Source organism: Macadamia integrifolia, unplaced genomic scaffold, assembly GCF_013358625.1.
Source record: "Macadamia integrifolia cultivar HAES 741 unplaced genomic scaffold, SCU_Mint_v3 scaffold1224, whole genome shotgun sequence".
Taxonomy (NCBI): domain Eukaryota; kingdom Viridiplantae; phylum Streptophyta; class Magnoliopsida; order Proteales; family Proteaceae; genus Macadamia; species Macadamia integrifolia.
This window is the reverse complement of record NW_024868125.1, coordinates 167,576-183,993: the sequence shown is the minus strand read 5'-3', so window position 1 is coordinate 183,993 and position 16,418 is coordinate 167,576. Positions and strand designations below refer to the sequence as shown.

At 40.0% G+C, this 16,418-nt stretch overlaps 1 protein-coding gene across 1 annotated transcript in view; it reads right to left on the bottom strand.

Moving 5' to 3' along the window:
- Positions 1 to 6,549: 6,549 nt before the first annotated feature.
- Positions 6,550 to 16,418, bottom strand: part of LOC122063169 (AP-2 complex subunit alpha-1-like) — a 54,250-nt gene continuing 44,381 nt past the window's right edge. Inside the window, exons 20-27 of the mRNA XM_042626871.1 lie at positions 11,699 to 11,779; positions 11,332 to 11,496; positions 11,140 to 11,226; positions 10,916 to 11,041; positions 8,161 to 8,241; positions 8,011 to 8,082; positions 7,208 to 7,287; positions 6,550 to 7,136 (exon numbers count right to left, since the gene is read on the bottom strand). Of these exons, the coding sequence (XP_042482805.1) occupies positions 6,983 to 7,136; positions 7,208 to 7,287; positions 8,011 to 8,082; positions 8,161 to 8,241; positions 10,916 to 11,041; positions 11,140 to 11,226; positions 11,332 to 11,496; positions 11,699 to 11,779 (846 nt within the window). The 3' untranslated portion in view covers positions 6,550 to 6,982. The remainder of the gene's footprint in view (positions 7,137 to 7,207; positions 7,288 to 8,010; positions 8,083 to 8,160; positions 8,242 to 10,915; positions 11,042 to 11,139; positions 11,227 to 11,331; positions 11,497 to 11,698; positions 11,780 to 16,418) is intronic.

Genomic DNA, 16,418 nt, shown 5'->3' with positions numbered 1-16,418 from the left:
TTTTTTTTTTTTTTTTTTTTTTTTCTCGTATGAACACTGAAAAAATAAAAAAATAAGTTCTGTAGAATTTGAATTTTTCAATCAATCTTCTATTCTATATCTTGGAAAGTGAATAATATCCATATTTTTCCTACCAAAAAATGAATAAATAATAATAATAATAATAATTATATATATATATATATTTATATATATTCAGGGTAGAGGTTGCACATGCCACTAGTTTTCTTGGCCAACCACGTGTCCAACCTTTCCCTTTTTATTTTTAGAAATAAAACGAAACATTAAGTGAAGGACCGAGTTTTCTTACGACCACAATAGTAAATGAAAATCCATTCACCACAGCATTAGGAGGGTATTTTGAGAAATACCAAAATCCCATGGAGTTTATGAACCATAGGATGGTGGGTGAATTGTCCTCTACAGGTGAAGGAAAACTTTCTCCTTAAGCAAATAGAAAATTAGCCACATCGAGTTCGATGGTTTGAGATAACCTAAAATCATATCCAAAGTCTTACACTTATAACTAACGTCACCTTAGACTTTTTTTTTTTTGGGTTAACCAAGGTCTCTGGGCCAACTTATTCTGACCTTGACTAATTCTCGTAGAGACTAGCGCAACAACCTACTAAAGGTCAACCAGCCTAAGTTTGTTGCATGAGCCACAAAACTAAAACATGACCATAAATCCGCATCTCTATTTGTTTGAACCTTTTGCCACTGCATGGAACAAATAGAGATGTGTGGCACTCCACTAAAACATGACTCTAGCCTTTGGTGCCAACATAGACCCTGTAAAACCATAACTTATAGTAGCAAAGTAAAATCGTGAATGAAGCAGAGCAAAAAATGCTCATCCACTACAACGGGAGTGGAAATAAAAAAAATCATCACAAAGAATGCTAATTTTATTTATTTATCTATTTATTTTTATTTTTTTTTATCGAGGAATAATAATCTATAATCCATTAGTGTAGGAATTGTATGACATCAATGTTTTGGTTAGAAAGATAAATGTTAGAGAGAATATTCAAAGACTTATGTGTTAAAACACTCTAAAAAGAGTACCACTTTGTTAATAGGCCTAAGTCAAAAAGAAGTTTGAGGAAAGTATTTTGAGACTCCAAAATGAAATATGCAATGCTCGAAGTCCACGATCAGTAAACCACATTTGTGGAAGATAAAGGTTGGGTACTAGAAAAAGGCCAAATTCAGAAGACCACTTAAATTAAAGATACATTCTGGGAAGCAGAAAGATTTTTTTTTTTTCCTTTTCTTTTTTGAAAACACACTTATTTCTAAATAATCAAGTGAAATACATTATAATAGACAATATAAACAAGACACAGTAGATATTAGGGTGGTCTAAATTTGGAAAGTGAACAAGGGATTCAAAATAGGGTAATTTACAACGCCACCCCCTAGAGAATGCCAATATTATAGGAACACCCCCTCTCTTTCACCAAATTAGACTCAGACCCCCTACCGTCAGTCTCCGTTAAAGAATATATTTTATATGCTGATGTCAGCTACTGTTTTTTATATTAAATACCAAAATGCCCTTACTAAATGTGAAGTACCTAAAATGCCCATCTAATAAGTCCTATCCTCAAATCGATGGTTACTGTACCTTTCTCCCAGATCGAGCACCGGCGGTGGCAGCTGTATCAACGATCACGGCGGCGGCGGCGGCAGGATCCCATGTTTACTGTACCTTTCTCCCAGATCGAGCACCGACGGTGGCAGCTGCATCAACGATCACGACGACGGCGGCGGCGGCAGGATCCCATGTTTACTGTACCTTTCTCCCATATCGAGCACCGGCGGTGGCAGCTGCATCAACGATCACGATGACGGCGGCGGTGGCAGGATCCCATGTTTAGTGTACCTTTCTCCCAGATCGAGCACCGGCGGTGGCAGCTGCATCAACGATCACGGCGACGGTAATCTGATCTTGAAAGAAACCAGGCTGGATGCAGTGGTGGGCTTTAAATCTGATCACTCAAGAAAATGGATTTTTGGTTTCTCTCAAAGAGAAAAATGGTTGAAACGGTTCGGTAGAGTTAGCAACTGAGGTCAAGGGAAGACCTTTAAATCTGATCGCTCTCCCCCACCCTTGTCGTTGGTTTTGCTTCCTTCCCCATTTTCATTTTCAAGAGTTGACCTTTAAATCTGATCACTCAGAAGTTGAAATTGTGAAAACAATAATAAATCTAAGAGGAGAAGAAGAAACAGATCTGCTGCGGGATATTAGGGATGATCAACTCTGCTCAGAACTTGAAATTGTAACAGCATAAAAGCTTATCATTTTACTTACCGGAATCGTGTTTGCTTCCCAGATCTGCAATGCTTGTTAGTGGCGGTGACATTAGCGGCGGTGATCACTCGATCCTTTTCCATTTCCGATCTGGAGGAATTTTTTTCTGTAAAGATTGAAAATCCATGACTAAGCATTTGGGTTTTTTTATTTAGAGAACCCAAGTCAGCCGAGAGAGAGAGAGAGAGAGAGAGAGAGAGAGAGAGAGAGAGAGAGAGAGAGAGAGAGAGAGAGAGAGAGAGAGAGAGAGAGAGAGAGAGAGAGAGAGAGAGAGAGAGAGAGAGAGAAGATGGAACCGCCAGTGACCGGAGAAGAAGCTGAACCGCCAGTGACCGGAGCTGCCTGTGACCGGAGAAGAAGCTGAACTGCCAGTGGTATCTGCTGTTGCAGTGAGAGGTAAGGTAAAATATGATTTTTTATTTGTTTTAGTTAAAAGGGTAAAAATGTCATTTCAAATTCTTTCTTAACAGTGACTGATGGTAGGGGGTCTGAGTCTAATTTGGTGAAAGAGAGGGGGTGTTCCTATAATACTGGCATTCTCCAGGGGGTGGCGCTGTAAATTACCCTTCAAAATAGTCACAAAGGGATGATACATGGAGTAGTTGTAGTCCTCAACCCAAGGGGCCCAGCGGCCCAAACATTTGGAAATGGAACCAAAAAAAAAAAAAAATTTCAAGCAGATTTATTTACTGAATAAGACTATACAATTCATCCCAAATGAGAGAACCTACTTTACAGAGACCATTGAACCCCTAGAAGGCAGGGTTTTAGTAATTTGTATCAGGGAGCATCAGTCTAGACCGATACCAATCCAGATTGGCTTGTATTGAACGGATTTTCCCTAGTCCGATCAAAAAATCATTTTTTTTTGAGAAAATTGCATTACCACCTCCTGAACTTTGGTCCTTATTCAATACCACCCCCTGGACTTTTCGAAACGTCAAAGCCACCCCCTAAAAATTCAAAAAATTCTAAATCAGTCCCTACCGTTAGCTGACCGTGTTAAGTGAATGAAAATCTATTATTTTTTTATAATATACCCAAAACACCCCCACCTATTGTGAGAGGACAGTATTGCCATCCCTTTCATTTCTTCTTCTAAACCCATCTCCCACTCACTCCTCACTCACTCGGTCAAACAAGAAGAAGAAGAAGACGGTAACCTGCAACTCGATCGTGCCCTCCGGCGTGCGATTTTCAGGTAGAAAGCTGATAGGCATGCGAACCACTCCCCTCCGGCGTGCGAACCTCTTCCCGCCGGCGTGCGAACCTCTCAAGTAGAAAGCAATCATCAGTCCTAATGCCCATCCAGGGTGAAAGCATCAATATATGTTGTAATGCCCATCCATAATCCTAATGCTCAGGCACAAATGTTCTCTGATCCAAATATGGCCATGGATATGATGAAGAAGAATCTCTCAATGATCATACCCCAGGTATCGATATTGTGTAATCTAACACCACCATGCAGAAATGATCTTATGTAACCACTGACAATCATGTGATGTTCTGTTCAATTTTCAGACTCTTACTTTTGCATGGGTCAACTTCTTATTCTCTGGTTTTGTGGCAGGTTAGTTTCTACCTTGTTTTAGCTTTTTTGGATACATGGATTTGTATCCCCACCCCCCCACACACACCCCCAACACTCAACCCCTCTTTTTTTCCACCATGCCAACCCATCGAAAAAGAAAGCGAAGAAAGAATTAAAATAAAAACAATAATTAAACAAACAAAGACACTACCAACAGGGAGTGAATTATGTTAGAAACGAGATGGGGAGAATATATGCAGTGGTTAGGAACCACTAGGAGAGCCAAGTAAATGAAGTTACCATCAGATAAAGATCTGCAGAGGAAGACTCACCCATTGGTAAGCCTGATAGCTCATCTTTGGCCTACTTATTTAGGCATGTGTCTGGATAAGTGTTAAGATATGTAATGCATGCACTTGTTAGTTCAGATAAAATAATCTCTCTAAGCCATTAGAGTCCATTAACAGTTGGAGAGTCACCCTCAGCCAACAATTGATCAAATCCAAGGGATTTTCCAGGCCTTAGCCAATTAGGAGGGCAGAGGATTCCCCTTTCAATTTTCACCAGTTGGACCCGTGAAACACCAGATGACAGAACCAACACTCTAAGTGGAAGGCCTACCCGAGAATCGCACGCCGGAGGGGAGAGGTTCACACTCCGGTCAGCTTTCTACCTGAGAATCGCACGCCGGAGGGCACGATCGAGTTGCAGGTTACCGTCTTCTTCTTCTTCTTGTTCGACCGAGTGAGTGAGGAGTGAGAAGGAGATGGGTTTAGAAGAAGAAATGAAAGGGAGGGCAATATTGTCCTCTCACAATAGGTGAGGGTGTTTTGGGTATATCATAAAAAAACTAACAGATTTGCATTCACTTTACACGGTCGGCTAACGGCAGGGACCGATTTGAAATTTTTTGAATTTTTAGGGGGTGGCTTTGACGTTTCGAAAAGTCCAGGGGTGGCGTTGAATAAGAACCAAAGTTCAGGGGTGGCAATGCAATTTTCTCTTCTTTTTTTTTCCATACTGATTCAGGATCAGCCTTGACCGATAATGATCCATACTGATTCCAAGAAACCTACGAGGAGGGTACCGTTGAAAAGTATTTAGCTTTCAAAATTTAAACCCATAAAGCATTTAGATTAATAAGAGCTCATCAAAGAAGCTTAATCAAAAGGGCTTGGTTATGTAAGGAGCTCCTTCTGAAACCTAAACCTCCAAATCAAAAACATAATTTTGGAGCCGGTAAGCCGTTTGGTAGTGAAAAGTGGCTGCCTGAGTTGTGCTTACGTGGAGAATGATTTGAACTCGAACCTTCAAGGTAGTGGTGCTGAAGGAGGCTGGCTTGAAGAGAAAGAGGGGGGGTTAAATCCTCAAAACTGGGAGGGGGAATGAGTTTTTGCTGGACACTGTGAAGTCTTCCAGAGTCTCGAACGTAGGGGCACCGAGAGCTCCTACTTTTTCTGGTGACTTTTTCACTGAGGATATAGAAAATCATTCCTTCTTTTTCCAATATGCCGCTCCGCAAGCAAGGAGTGCCACGCATTAGTAGAGCGAAAAGTGTGGATCAGACAAGGGCATGTTAAAATTTGGATGTTGTGGGAATAACACCATGCCTAGCGTTAACGCTGGTTTGGATGGTTGCCATGATTGTACTTTCTGAAGCTACTGTCAAAAAGAGCAATCCTTGAGACAACCAAAAGTCCTTTCCTGCCATGAAGGTACCTCTAAAGTAAAAGTTGGCCATGTTCAGTAGCAGGTATCTAATACTGATCAAACCTTGAAGTTTGCCATATCCTTAAGGGGATGAGCTTTCTTGGGGCGAAGAAGGGACTTGACAGTTTTAATAACAGAGGTTGAAGCTTCAAGGAAGATAAAGAGTTAAGGAGGGGATAGTTGGTAGGTCTTCTGGAAGGTAGTCTATCTCATACAAGTAATCTATCTTAAATGCTGAACAAGTGTGCAAATTAAGGAACTAGAAGATGCGGAAAAGCGTTAGACGTTGATTACTAAGGTGATGACTTCCAAAGAGAACTTGTGCTGCTGTTTCCACCTATGCTGCGGCATGGAATGGTACCACTGGAGTTTCCCAAAGTCCAACATTCTCCCCAAGGACCTCGAGGAAAAAGGGAAAAAACCATGGCCAAACTCTGGTCATGTTTTTACTTGGCTATAAACTGTAAAGCGGCAACCGTCGGGCATACATATGAGCATAACCGTAAAGGACCAGAGAAGACGAGTAAACCATCAAAACTAAACCATCACTATCAGTCCACATCTCTATTTGTTTGAATGCTTTTGCCACAGCATGGAACAAACCTTGCATAGTCCCCGTAAACCCATAACTCACAGTTTCAGTGAAATTATGAATGAAATAAAACAACAAAGCCCCCTCCACTACAACAGGAGTGGGAATAAAATACACCATCACAAAGAATGATAAATTGATCCCCACCAAGGTGGAGGGAAGTGACTTATGTATGGATAAGTAGTCAACCATATTGTAGAAGATGAGAGCTGAGTAATAGTAAAAAGGTCAAGTTCAGAAGACCGCTTAAAATAAAATAAAAATATACTTATTTGTAAATAATCAAATGAACATGAATAAAAAAAAAAATACACCAAACAAGTAGCAGCTACAGAGTATAAAGGATCGTGCTAGTTACATAGGAGACGGCTATTGAATTATCAGTACACCGGAAAAGAGTGGGAAACTGTGATTTCTTTCTCATTCATTCTTGCTCTTATTGATATATCAATATGGATAAATCACAAATGCAAACTGTTACAAGGACTACCTCATGCATTTCCTCATTCTTGACTATCATCAGATTACAGAAACTGTGTATCCTAATAACCATTACCTACATATCACCACCTCACCAATGACACCAAGTACATACCCCCAAAAGAATCTAGAATCCCTCAATCCAACCTAAAAAAGAAAGAAAGAAAGAACATCCACTCAAATACTAAGCCGTCACAACCTGCTAATCTCAACTCCGCCAGCCCTTGCATTGTACCAATTCTTCCCCTGCCTCTGCAATTTGAGGCACTGAACAGTGCTAGGATGTCTAAATCAGGTACAACCGTCTATGTAAAAAAAAATTCTGCACACAACATTCAATTCCCTCCTCTTAAAGCAACCCAGCAAGCATGGCACCAGGATCCGTTACACTTGTAGTTGGGCTTACAGGCTGTGCCTGTGCTAGTGCTAGTGTTGGTGCTGGTGACAGTGCAGGAGTCGGTGTAGGAATGCTAATTAATTGCTCCTTGATGAACTCCTTCAACCTGTAGAGAGACCCTTCATTAAGTATCTAACAATTTTTTCGTAAACAGACTAAAATTCGAAATAGACTTACTCAAATGTAAGTGTTGGTTCTCCTGAAGCAACTGTCATTCGGAGTTGTGTTCTATCTGATGGATCTGTTTCAACTCTAAGCTGAAAATAGATAAGAAAAGAATATCACAGAGAAATCCTTTGACAGTTCTTGCAAAAGCTGAAAGGTTATGTTTTTCTAAAGAAATCAGATATATTGATGACCTATAAGATTGTTTCTTCTTTGTTTCTTCTTTTCTCTACTACAGTTTTCTTTGCCTTCGGGTGGGGTCGGGTCGGGTCGGGTCGGGTGGGGTGGGGTGGGGGGGGGGATTTTTAGAAATGCATTATCCCCTTCAAATTTGATGCAATTATGGTTCTTGAGTTAGGCCTAGGCCCCTATAGGATGAAATGATTTTCCATCATCGATAAAGCTATTCATGAGAGGTTATGGAGTCCGGCGTTCTTTTATTCATTTTTTACTCATCAAAGGAGAGCTATTCATAGAAGTCTATTAATTATTAAAAAAAAAAAAATGAATAAATAAATAAAAACGAGATAAAAAATATTATCGCTTACAATTCATTTCCAACTTAGCTAGAAACTCACAGATGTATTGTAACTTAAATATAAATATACACCTCCGGTGAATCTTAAAACAAAGTGATGTGGAGATTTTTTTTTTTTTTTTGGGAGGGGGGGGTGTGCGGGGGAGGAACGGATAATAAAGTGGTGATTTAATCATGTAAATTTAAATCCACATTGCAAAATTACACTATTTTATTGCAATTAAACCATGGAAAAACACATCTGGACAACAGCTAGGAGACAGTTATAATCCCTTACCAAGCAAAGCATGGCCCGAGTACTTTCAGAGAAAAAGGTTGTGCTTGCAACCAGATTGTTTGGATTTGGATCCTGAAAGAGAGATTCAAAACTTTGAAACCTTCTACTGAAGACATGTAGAAGAAGAGTGCACAAGAAACAGTAACTTACAAGGCCAGGTGCAACCATTATGTGAAAGCTGTTGAATAAGTTGGACATCTCCGTAAGAGATAATGGTCTTACACCTCTAACCTGCTCAAAATATGGAAATGCAGACAATAAGGGAGACTTTGTTCAAAAAGAAGTCGATCTTTTAATTCTTTGGGAGGAATAAACAGATGCAGCCACATTGAACATAATATCTGAACTGAAAATGAGAACATAACCAGGAAATCATGCAGCGTTTTGAGATTTTTGAGACAAAAAAAATTACAGTTGTTGCTCACCAACAAGCAGGTACTGTTTGGATGAGGAGCTCACTTTGCATTAGCTCTTAAATCTATTGCAGTTGTCACTCTTATTCAATAATGTAGTATCTTCTGACAATAAAGAACATTGCAGGGAAAGATTTTCCATACTGATATATAAATAATTCCGGTATCAGCGTTTAATAATTATTTAAGACATTCTAATATATATTGGGTGTTAGAATAGTAGTTTTTTTTTTTTTTTTTTTAGCTTCCAATACAAATAAGACCGTATACTCATATTAAGCATTAAATAAATTGGAAGGGAGAGGAAGATGCTATGACTATTAGGACTAGCTCATGTAGAGAAATTAAGGGTAAATTAGGCACAAATCAGACCAAGCAGATATAAACCTTTAATAGCACCAAGAGAGATTATGAATTTCTTCGTCTTGTAGAAATGAATTCAATATGCATGACTATATCTAAAAGGGAAATCTCAGGTCATGGCCCTCATAACTTGCGACCTATTTTATGTTGGGTGAATCAGGACCCAAGTGCTAAAAAACTACAACTTGCCAAGTGTGTGTGTGTGTTTTTTTTTGGGGGGGGGGGGTTAAAAAGAATCAGGCATTAACTGAGAAAAAAATTGGACCTGATGAATCGATATACAGGGAATCATAACATAAAGCCCGTTTTCTATTAAGAAACAACCTATTGAAAATAAGTACATTTGTACGCTTTTGGATGAACTAATACTTCTCTTTGACTATATATTGTTTCCAGGATTACATTAGTGGACCCTTCATTCATTAAGCGAGAGATGCCAAAATTGGGTCTTTTACCTTGGTACAAAGCTTTGTATTGCAACTTGGAAAAATGCTAGTTCTGATTCTTACCAGACAGATATATGTTGGGGGGGACTTTTCCACAATTTCAGTGCCACATGGCAGTAAAAATAGAGCCACTTCTGGAGCATTTTCTAAATGACCTGATGGGTTGCTAGAAGCCTTCAATGATACGTTTCAGAAAACCAGATTTTTCCACCATTGCAGTGAACTGAGAAATACCAGATTAAAGAGAACTTTAATATCCAACAATCAGCAACCCAGAAGTCCCTAAAATTCTGGTCAAAGATCTGTATTATTGTGTGGAATCTCAACAGATGAACCTGATCCAATGGTTGGATCCGGATTTACAGGGGGATCCTACCTACAGTAAAACCCTTGATTAGTTTTCCAGATCAAGGGATCGATCCCAGGTTATAATGACATCAAAACAGTATTGAAAGGATGATCAATCACCAACAAAAACAAGCATTACCAATATAATCGCATTTTGCAACCGTTGGCAGGCTTAAATAGGGTCCAATTGCTATTAATGAAGTCTGATCTGAAGTCACAATTTTGATTCTCAAGAAAACAATAAATTCCAGCAATTAGCATGCACAGGAACAAAGAGTACTAATTACTAACCTCAGTTGATGGTGATTAAAAAGAGGAATGGAAAGGAAGGAAGAATGATATGAAACAAGCTTCTAACCTTGAACCAGGCTAACATCCCATCAGCCAACCTTAGCATCTCAACAAAGGGTAGTTGCATCTCACAACTGAAGATTCTGAATCCCACAGAACATAGAGGAAACAAAAGCCAATTTCATTGAATAAAGCCCTACACCTTTAACAGAAACTAAAACAGAATTACAATAGGAAGTAAAAACGGAAACATCCTCCTATTGGTATTCCACACCCCCAAAATAAAAAAAATCTCTACCTTTAACTAAACTAACCCTTACATGGAAAGAAGATAAAATAGAACTCTAACAAAGAAAAAATACAAATTGAAACTCCTATCTACCAACACACCCCATCGGTAGGTTTATGTTATTGAACTAACTTTATCAAATTGACTTGTGCTCAGTTGGTTTGAACCAGAACCAGAAAACTGGTTCAATGGTGAACCAACAGCTGAGTTAATGGCTGAGTTAACACAGTAACAACAAGGCCAAGTTACAGAGTCAATTTCTTCTTCTGCCTTTGGTAATTTTTGAAGCACCTTCCTTGGTGCTGATCTGCATCACAACCCATGAAGGAAATTATCCCTTATTAGTTATAGTGGGATGCTCATCAACAGATAGATATGGAACACATGGCATGCTGCATTATGCCCCACCCCCTAACAATTTCTTATCGGCTTAGAGGGGAATAGAAAGGCTCTCCAACCATCTAGCAGGAACAAGAGGACAAAGAGACCATACCAGTAAAGTACTTCATCATTCAACTGAAATCAGAATGCAAAAGATAAAACTAATGTACTGTCTGTGACCCTATCCTAGTTGCTTTCTTTCAAGGTAACCGCATTGAAGTTTGATACCATCAGGCAGACCAACAAAGTAAGCCAGATGGCGCATTTCAGAAAATGAACAAAATATACCATAAGAATACTATATCAGCAAGAAACCAAAATAGGAAATACTATTTAACTTCGTCAGATAAACTTTGACGTCAATATGTCATTACCACTTCTTGAAGCTTTAAAGGAGGGCCAGAAAGTGATCTCCATTGAGGAAAAAACTCTTCGGCAGCCAAAGATATAGGCTGCAAAAATTTGTTCAAGACAGCTGGAAGACGAAGCTTGGCATTGACCTACAGAAAAAAAAAAAGATAATGGTATCTGGAATACTGAGGACAATAATGGGCAATATTATTAACACAACACAGTTATCTCAGGCTTAGAACTGTACCACAATAGTTCCAAACTTATATGAAAAATCAAGAACAGCTAAATCCCTGCTTGGGCGAAGATTCACAATTTCAAGTGGACATTGCACCTAGGCAAGAAAGGGAAAGAAAAAGAGAAAGATAAGATTAATGCAAATAAGGGGAAAAAAATCAATCCAGAGAAAATACAATGTAAAACTTATTGTAGTCTCCACCTGCGCCCTCGGAGGAATAGTTTCAGGTACTAACGAGAGCTCCGTCTTCAAGTGGGCGGGAGGTAATATCAAAGCTTTGACAGATACAAGAGGGGAGGTATTCTTATTTCCCAAGAAAAGAACAAGACGTCCATGGTGGGCTCGCCATTCTGCTTTTGTGCCAATCTAGGCAGGTAGTTCACAAACAAATCACTGAGTGCTCAATGTAAACAACCAGAAAGTATTACAACAAATGCTAACTTATTGTAGTTTGAAAAGATCATACAGTTTTGGTAGTCTGGTAAATGAAATATCAGGAGAAATATATAGTACTAATCCATTGCAATTAACTGCATAACTGAAATAATACACACACAGGATAACAGACCTGGATATAAGGGTCCTCGTATAGCACACCGCTGTCCTTTAGGCACAAAGCATCAAACCTTTCAGCAATGTTTTCTATTGGCTGCAAACAGATTAAATAGAGTAAGCTGCATGTTACTGGTACAACATGTAATCAGTTTTAAGTCACTCATTGTCATAAGTGCATAATTGTAGTCAATTAACCAAATAAGAAACAGAGAAACTGAACAGTAGACATACATGATATTGGTAATAGGACAAGTGAAGTTGGGATATATTATGACACAACAATAACATAAAATCACATGATCAGAAAAACTTGCAATTGGTGTCTCCAGAGACTGCTAAACTGTGATCAGACGGTTCGGAGTATGGATTGTTAACTGATTACTGACAAGCCTGAAAAGCCTATCTGGCACCAAGGAAGGGTGATCGTTTGAATTATTGACCATTTTACATACCATCTGATCCAGATCTCTCAAACCTAACAGTTGGAGCACTGGGCTGTGGGAGAGCATAGACATCGTAGGGAAGGTATCCCAAACAGGGATACCAAACATTGCTTATAAATGCCTAAATCACCAGCTTACAAGAGCTTCATGTAACAACAGTTAAACCTTTTGTTGTAATAATGGGTTTTAGGGGTATATCATGGTTGTAACCAAATGGACGCTTAAGTCCCTTTAGGGTCTTATTTCATTATAAATAGAGGGACTTGTGTCAAGTTAGAGACACAAGTCACATTCTCCCCAATTCTACATGGTATCAGAGCAAGTTAGAAAGAAAACCCCTAACCCTTCTCTAAAACCCTAACCCTACCTTCGTCACCCCATCAGCACTGCCACCTTCTCCCTTGCGCACAACCACCACCGCCGCCCATCCCTAGCACCTCCTATGCCCTCTCTCTCTCTAGCGCTTTCCTCTTTCTTCTCTAGAGAGTTCCTCCTTTTTTCCTTTTGGTCTTTTTAGGGTTTTACCATCGGTGGTGAGTTTCTTCCCACCGGGGGCCTTCTCCCTGTTTGGAACCCTAATTCCTATCCAAATCAGTATGACGGACTAGATTTGGAAGCTTGAAGACCCATATTCTATGCTTGATTAGATTTGGACAATTCATATAGATTGTGATTGCTTTTGGGACCAGCACTTATGGCGTCTAAAGATTCTGCCACATCGGTTCTACAGGAGGCAGGGAGTTGTGCACCTAATAGCGACTATCCTTCCTTCCCAACTATCTCCATCAAGTTGAACGAAGTAACTACCTGATGTGATCTCGCTCCTATTAACTGTCTATTGCTGGCCGCGGTAATATCGGTTACCTTACAGGATAAATGGGATGTTGTAAACTCTGGTATGTCCTATCTTATCAATTCTGATCCTCTTTGTTGCTAGGTGCTATCTCATCAATTCTGACCCTCTCAGTTGCTAGGGGCTACTTATTGCTTGATACTGTTGCCCTTATCTCGGAAGCTGTGAAGGGAACCTATTCTCAAGTGGGTACTAATCCTCAGCACTTGAATTGAGAAAGAAACTTCATAGAGCTACTCAGAAAGAGCTCATTGTCTCAATATTATTTTGAACTGCGTGGTATGTGGCATGAGATTGACTACTATGAAACATATCAGCCTACCTATCCTACTGATGTTGTAGGATTTAAGAAACGTGAGGAGATGCTTCGCGTTTATTATTTCCTGCTAGGTTTGAATGTGGAGTTTGCTCAGATCAGGGCTAATGAGCTCAACTGTGACCCTTTTCCTACCCTTAAGCAGGTCTATTCTCTGTTCAGGTAGAAGAGCATCATCAACTCAGATGCTACAACCTGTCCCACAGGATCATTCTGCCCTACACTCTTCACAAGGTTTTGTTGATTACCCTGCTGATAATATTACTCAAAACAATCCTCCTTCCACTGACAAGCCAGTTATCAAGTGTGATTACTTTGGGAAGGAGCACCACACTAAGGAGACTTGTTGGAAGCTTTATGGGCGTAACCAGGGTTGCAAAAATTCCTCTGAGTCTCAAGAAAATCAGCCTAAGATAGCTAACAGCACTGAGTACTCCAGTATTACAGGTCCTCTTTCTCCAACAACGAAACGGCTATGCTTCGTCATATGATGACTTAGTTGGGCTCTTCCTCTACTGTTGATGCTACCTCCCTGTCAGCCACATATGCCTCGCACTCTGCTCGGTCAGGTATTGCTTTTGGTGTTCATTTTGCATAAATTTCTCCTCAGAATTGGATTATTGACATTGGGGCTACATATCACATGACAAGGTCGCCCACTTTCTTTTCTACATATTGTCCATCCTCAGGTAAAACCAAGGTTCGAGTGGCTGATGGTTCTCTATCTCCTGCTAGAATGGGTTCCATTAAGTGCTCACCCTCATTGTCCCTTTCCTCTGTTTTACGTGTTCCTCAGTTTTCAACTAATTCGTAGTCTATTGGTAGTATTACTAAGAATTTGAACAGTAAAGTCACATTTTTCCCTACTCACTGTTTGTTTCAAGACTCGGTGACGAGGGCAACCATTGGTAGTGGTAGAATGAGTGGTGGTCTCTATTACCTGGATAGTGGATCTACACCGGCACAGGCACATCATACTACCTCAAAGTCAACCTTTTCAGAGCTCTAGAGTTGGCATCGCCGTCTAGGCCACTCCCCATGGGGAACATTATCTAGATTATTTTCTGCTTTAGTTTCACAATGTAGTCAGAACCAATTTATTTGTGATGCACGTTTTTTGCTAAACAAACTCAGAATGTTTATCCTATTTCTGATAATAGAAGCATTGTTCCTTTCTCTTTGATCAATCTGATGTTTGGGGCCTCGCCCGCCGTGTTTCTATTTCTAGGTATCGTTGGTTTGTTACATTTATACATTGTCATACTCGTCTTACTTGGGTTTATCTGTTGCATCATAAGAGTGAGATTTTTAAATGCTTCAAGGAATTTCACGGTATGGTTCAGACACAGATGCCAAGGTCATTGAGAATTAACAATGCCAGCCAATATATGGATAGATCATTTCAGTCCTATCAAGTGGACCATGGAGACAAGTTGTGTAGTTAAGCCAGAATAGAATGGAGTCATTGAGCGTAAGAATTGACACTTATTAGAGGTTGCTCATTCACTGATGTTTGAGATGAATGTTCCTGCACCATATTGGAGTGAGGCGGTTCTTATTGTTGCCTATCTTATAAATAGGATGCCATCATGCATACTAGCATTCAAGTGTCCTATAGAGATGCTTTGTGATTCATGCAACTTTGTTGTTCCTCCTAAGGTTTTTGGCTCTGTATGTTTTGTTCGGAATCATCATGTTCCTAGAAACTCAAAACTAAGGACCTCAAATGTATTTTTTTAGGCTATTCTCTTACTCATAAGGGATACAAGTGTTATCACCCCCTTCCAAGCGGCTGTTTGTTTCCATGGATGTGATCTTCCATGAGACTGAGGCTTACCACTCACCTCTTCAGGGTGAGTCTTCTAAAAGTGAAGAGGGACTCCTTCATTTTATGGTCCTCATCTCATTCCAATGGATGAGGGAGGGAATGATGATACTAGTACTAGGATTGATGATAGTATTGGGAACGATAATACCACTCAAGGAAATCCTATACAGGGGGAGCCACAAGGGAAGCCACTGGTTCAGTAGTAGAACTTATAGGCTCCTGCTCAGGAGTTACAAGTGTTTTCTCGCAAGGAAAGGAAAACAGACACTACCACTACTCAACAGCTGCCCTCTAATCCTGAGCCTACTCTACCATCCCAAGGTATCTCCTTTCCCTTTACTTTTTGTAATTCTCTTGATATTCCTATTGCCCATAGAAAAGTTAGTAGTACTTGCACCTAGCACCCTATTTCAAATGTTGTGTCCTATAGTGCTCTACCTCCCTCCTAGCATAGTTTTGTGTCTTCCTAGTGTACTATTTCCATTACTCAAACCTGGTAGGAGGCTATTGCAGAGGCTAGATGGAAAGAGGCAATGGATGAGGAGATGAGGGCACTTCACAAAAATGGCACATGAGTCTTAGTTAATCTCCCACTACAGAAGCGACCAATTGGCTGCAAATGGGTGTTTATAGTTAAACAAAATGTTGATGGGGCTGTAGACAGGTACAAAGCAAGGCTGGTTGCCAAGGGCTTCACTCAGATATATGGGATCGACTACTAGGCGAATTTTGCTCCTATCTCTAAGATGGATACAATCAGGATTATTATCTCCTGCGCAGTGAACCTTAGTCGGGAGCTACAGCAACTGAATTTCAAGACTCAAGAATGCATTTATTCATAGTGAATCGACAAAAGAAGTGTATATGGATGTCCCACAGGGTTACTACAGTTTGGAAACCCAAGGCAAGGTGTGCAAACTAAAGAAGGCTCTATACGGATTGACGCGATCTCCCAAGGCATGGTTTGGTTGGTTCCACAAGGCTATGATAGCAGTTGGTTTCACTCCAATTAATGCTGATCACACTGTATTCATGAAGAGGGTTGGTGATCAGATCACTATACTGATTGTTTATGTGGACGACATTATTGTTACTAGTATGATATTGTTGAGATCTCTAAGCTCAAGGCTGATCATGGTAAGGAGTTTGAGATTAAAGACCTTGGGAAGCTGAAGTACTTTCTTGGGATCAAGGTGGCACGGTTTACTAAGGGTATTATTCTTTCTCAAAGAAAATACACCTTGGACCTTCTCTCGGAGACCGGCATGTTAGGGTGTAAGCTTTCAGATACAC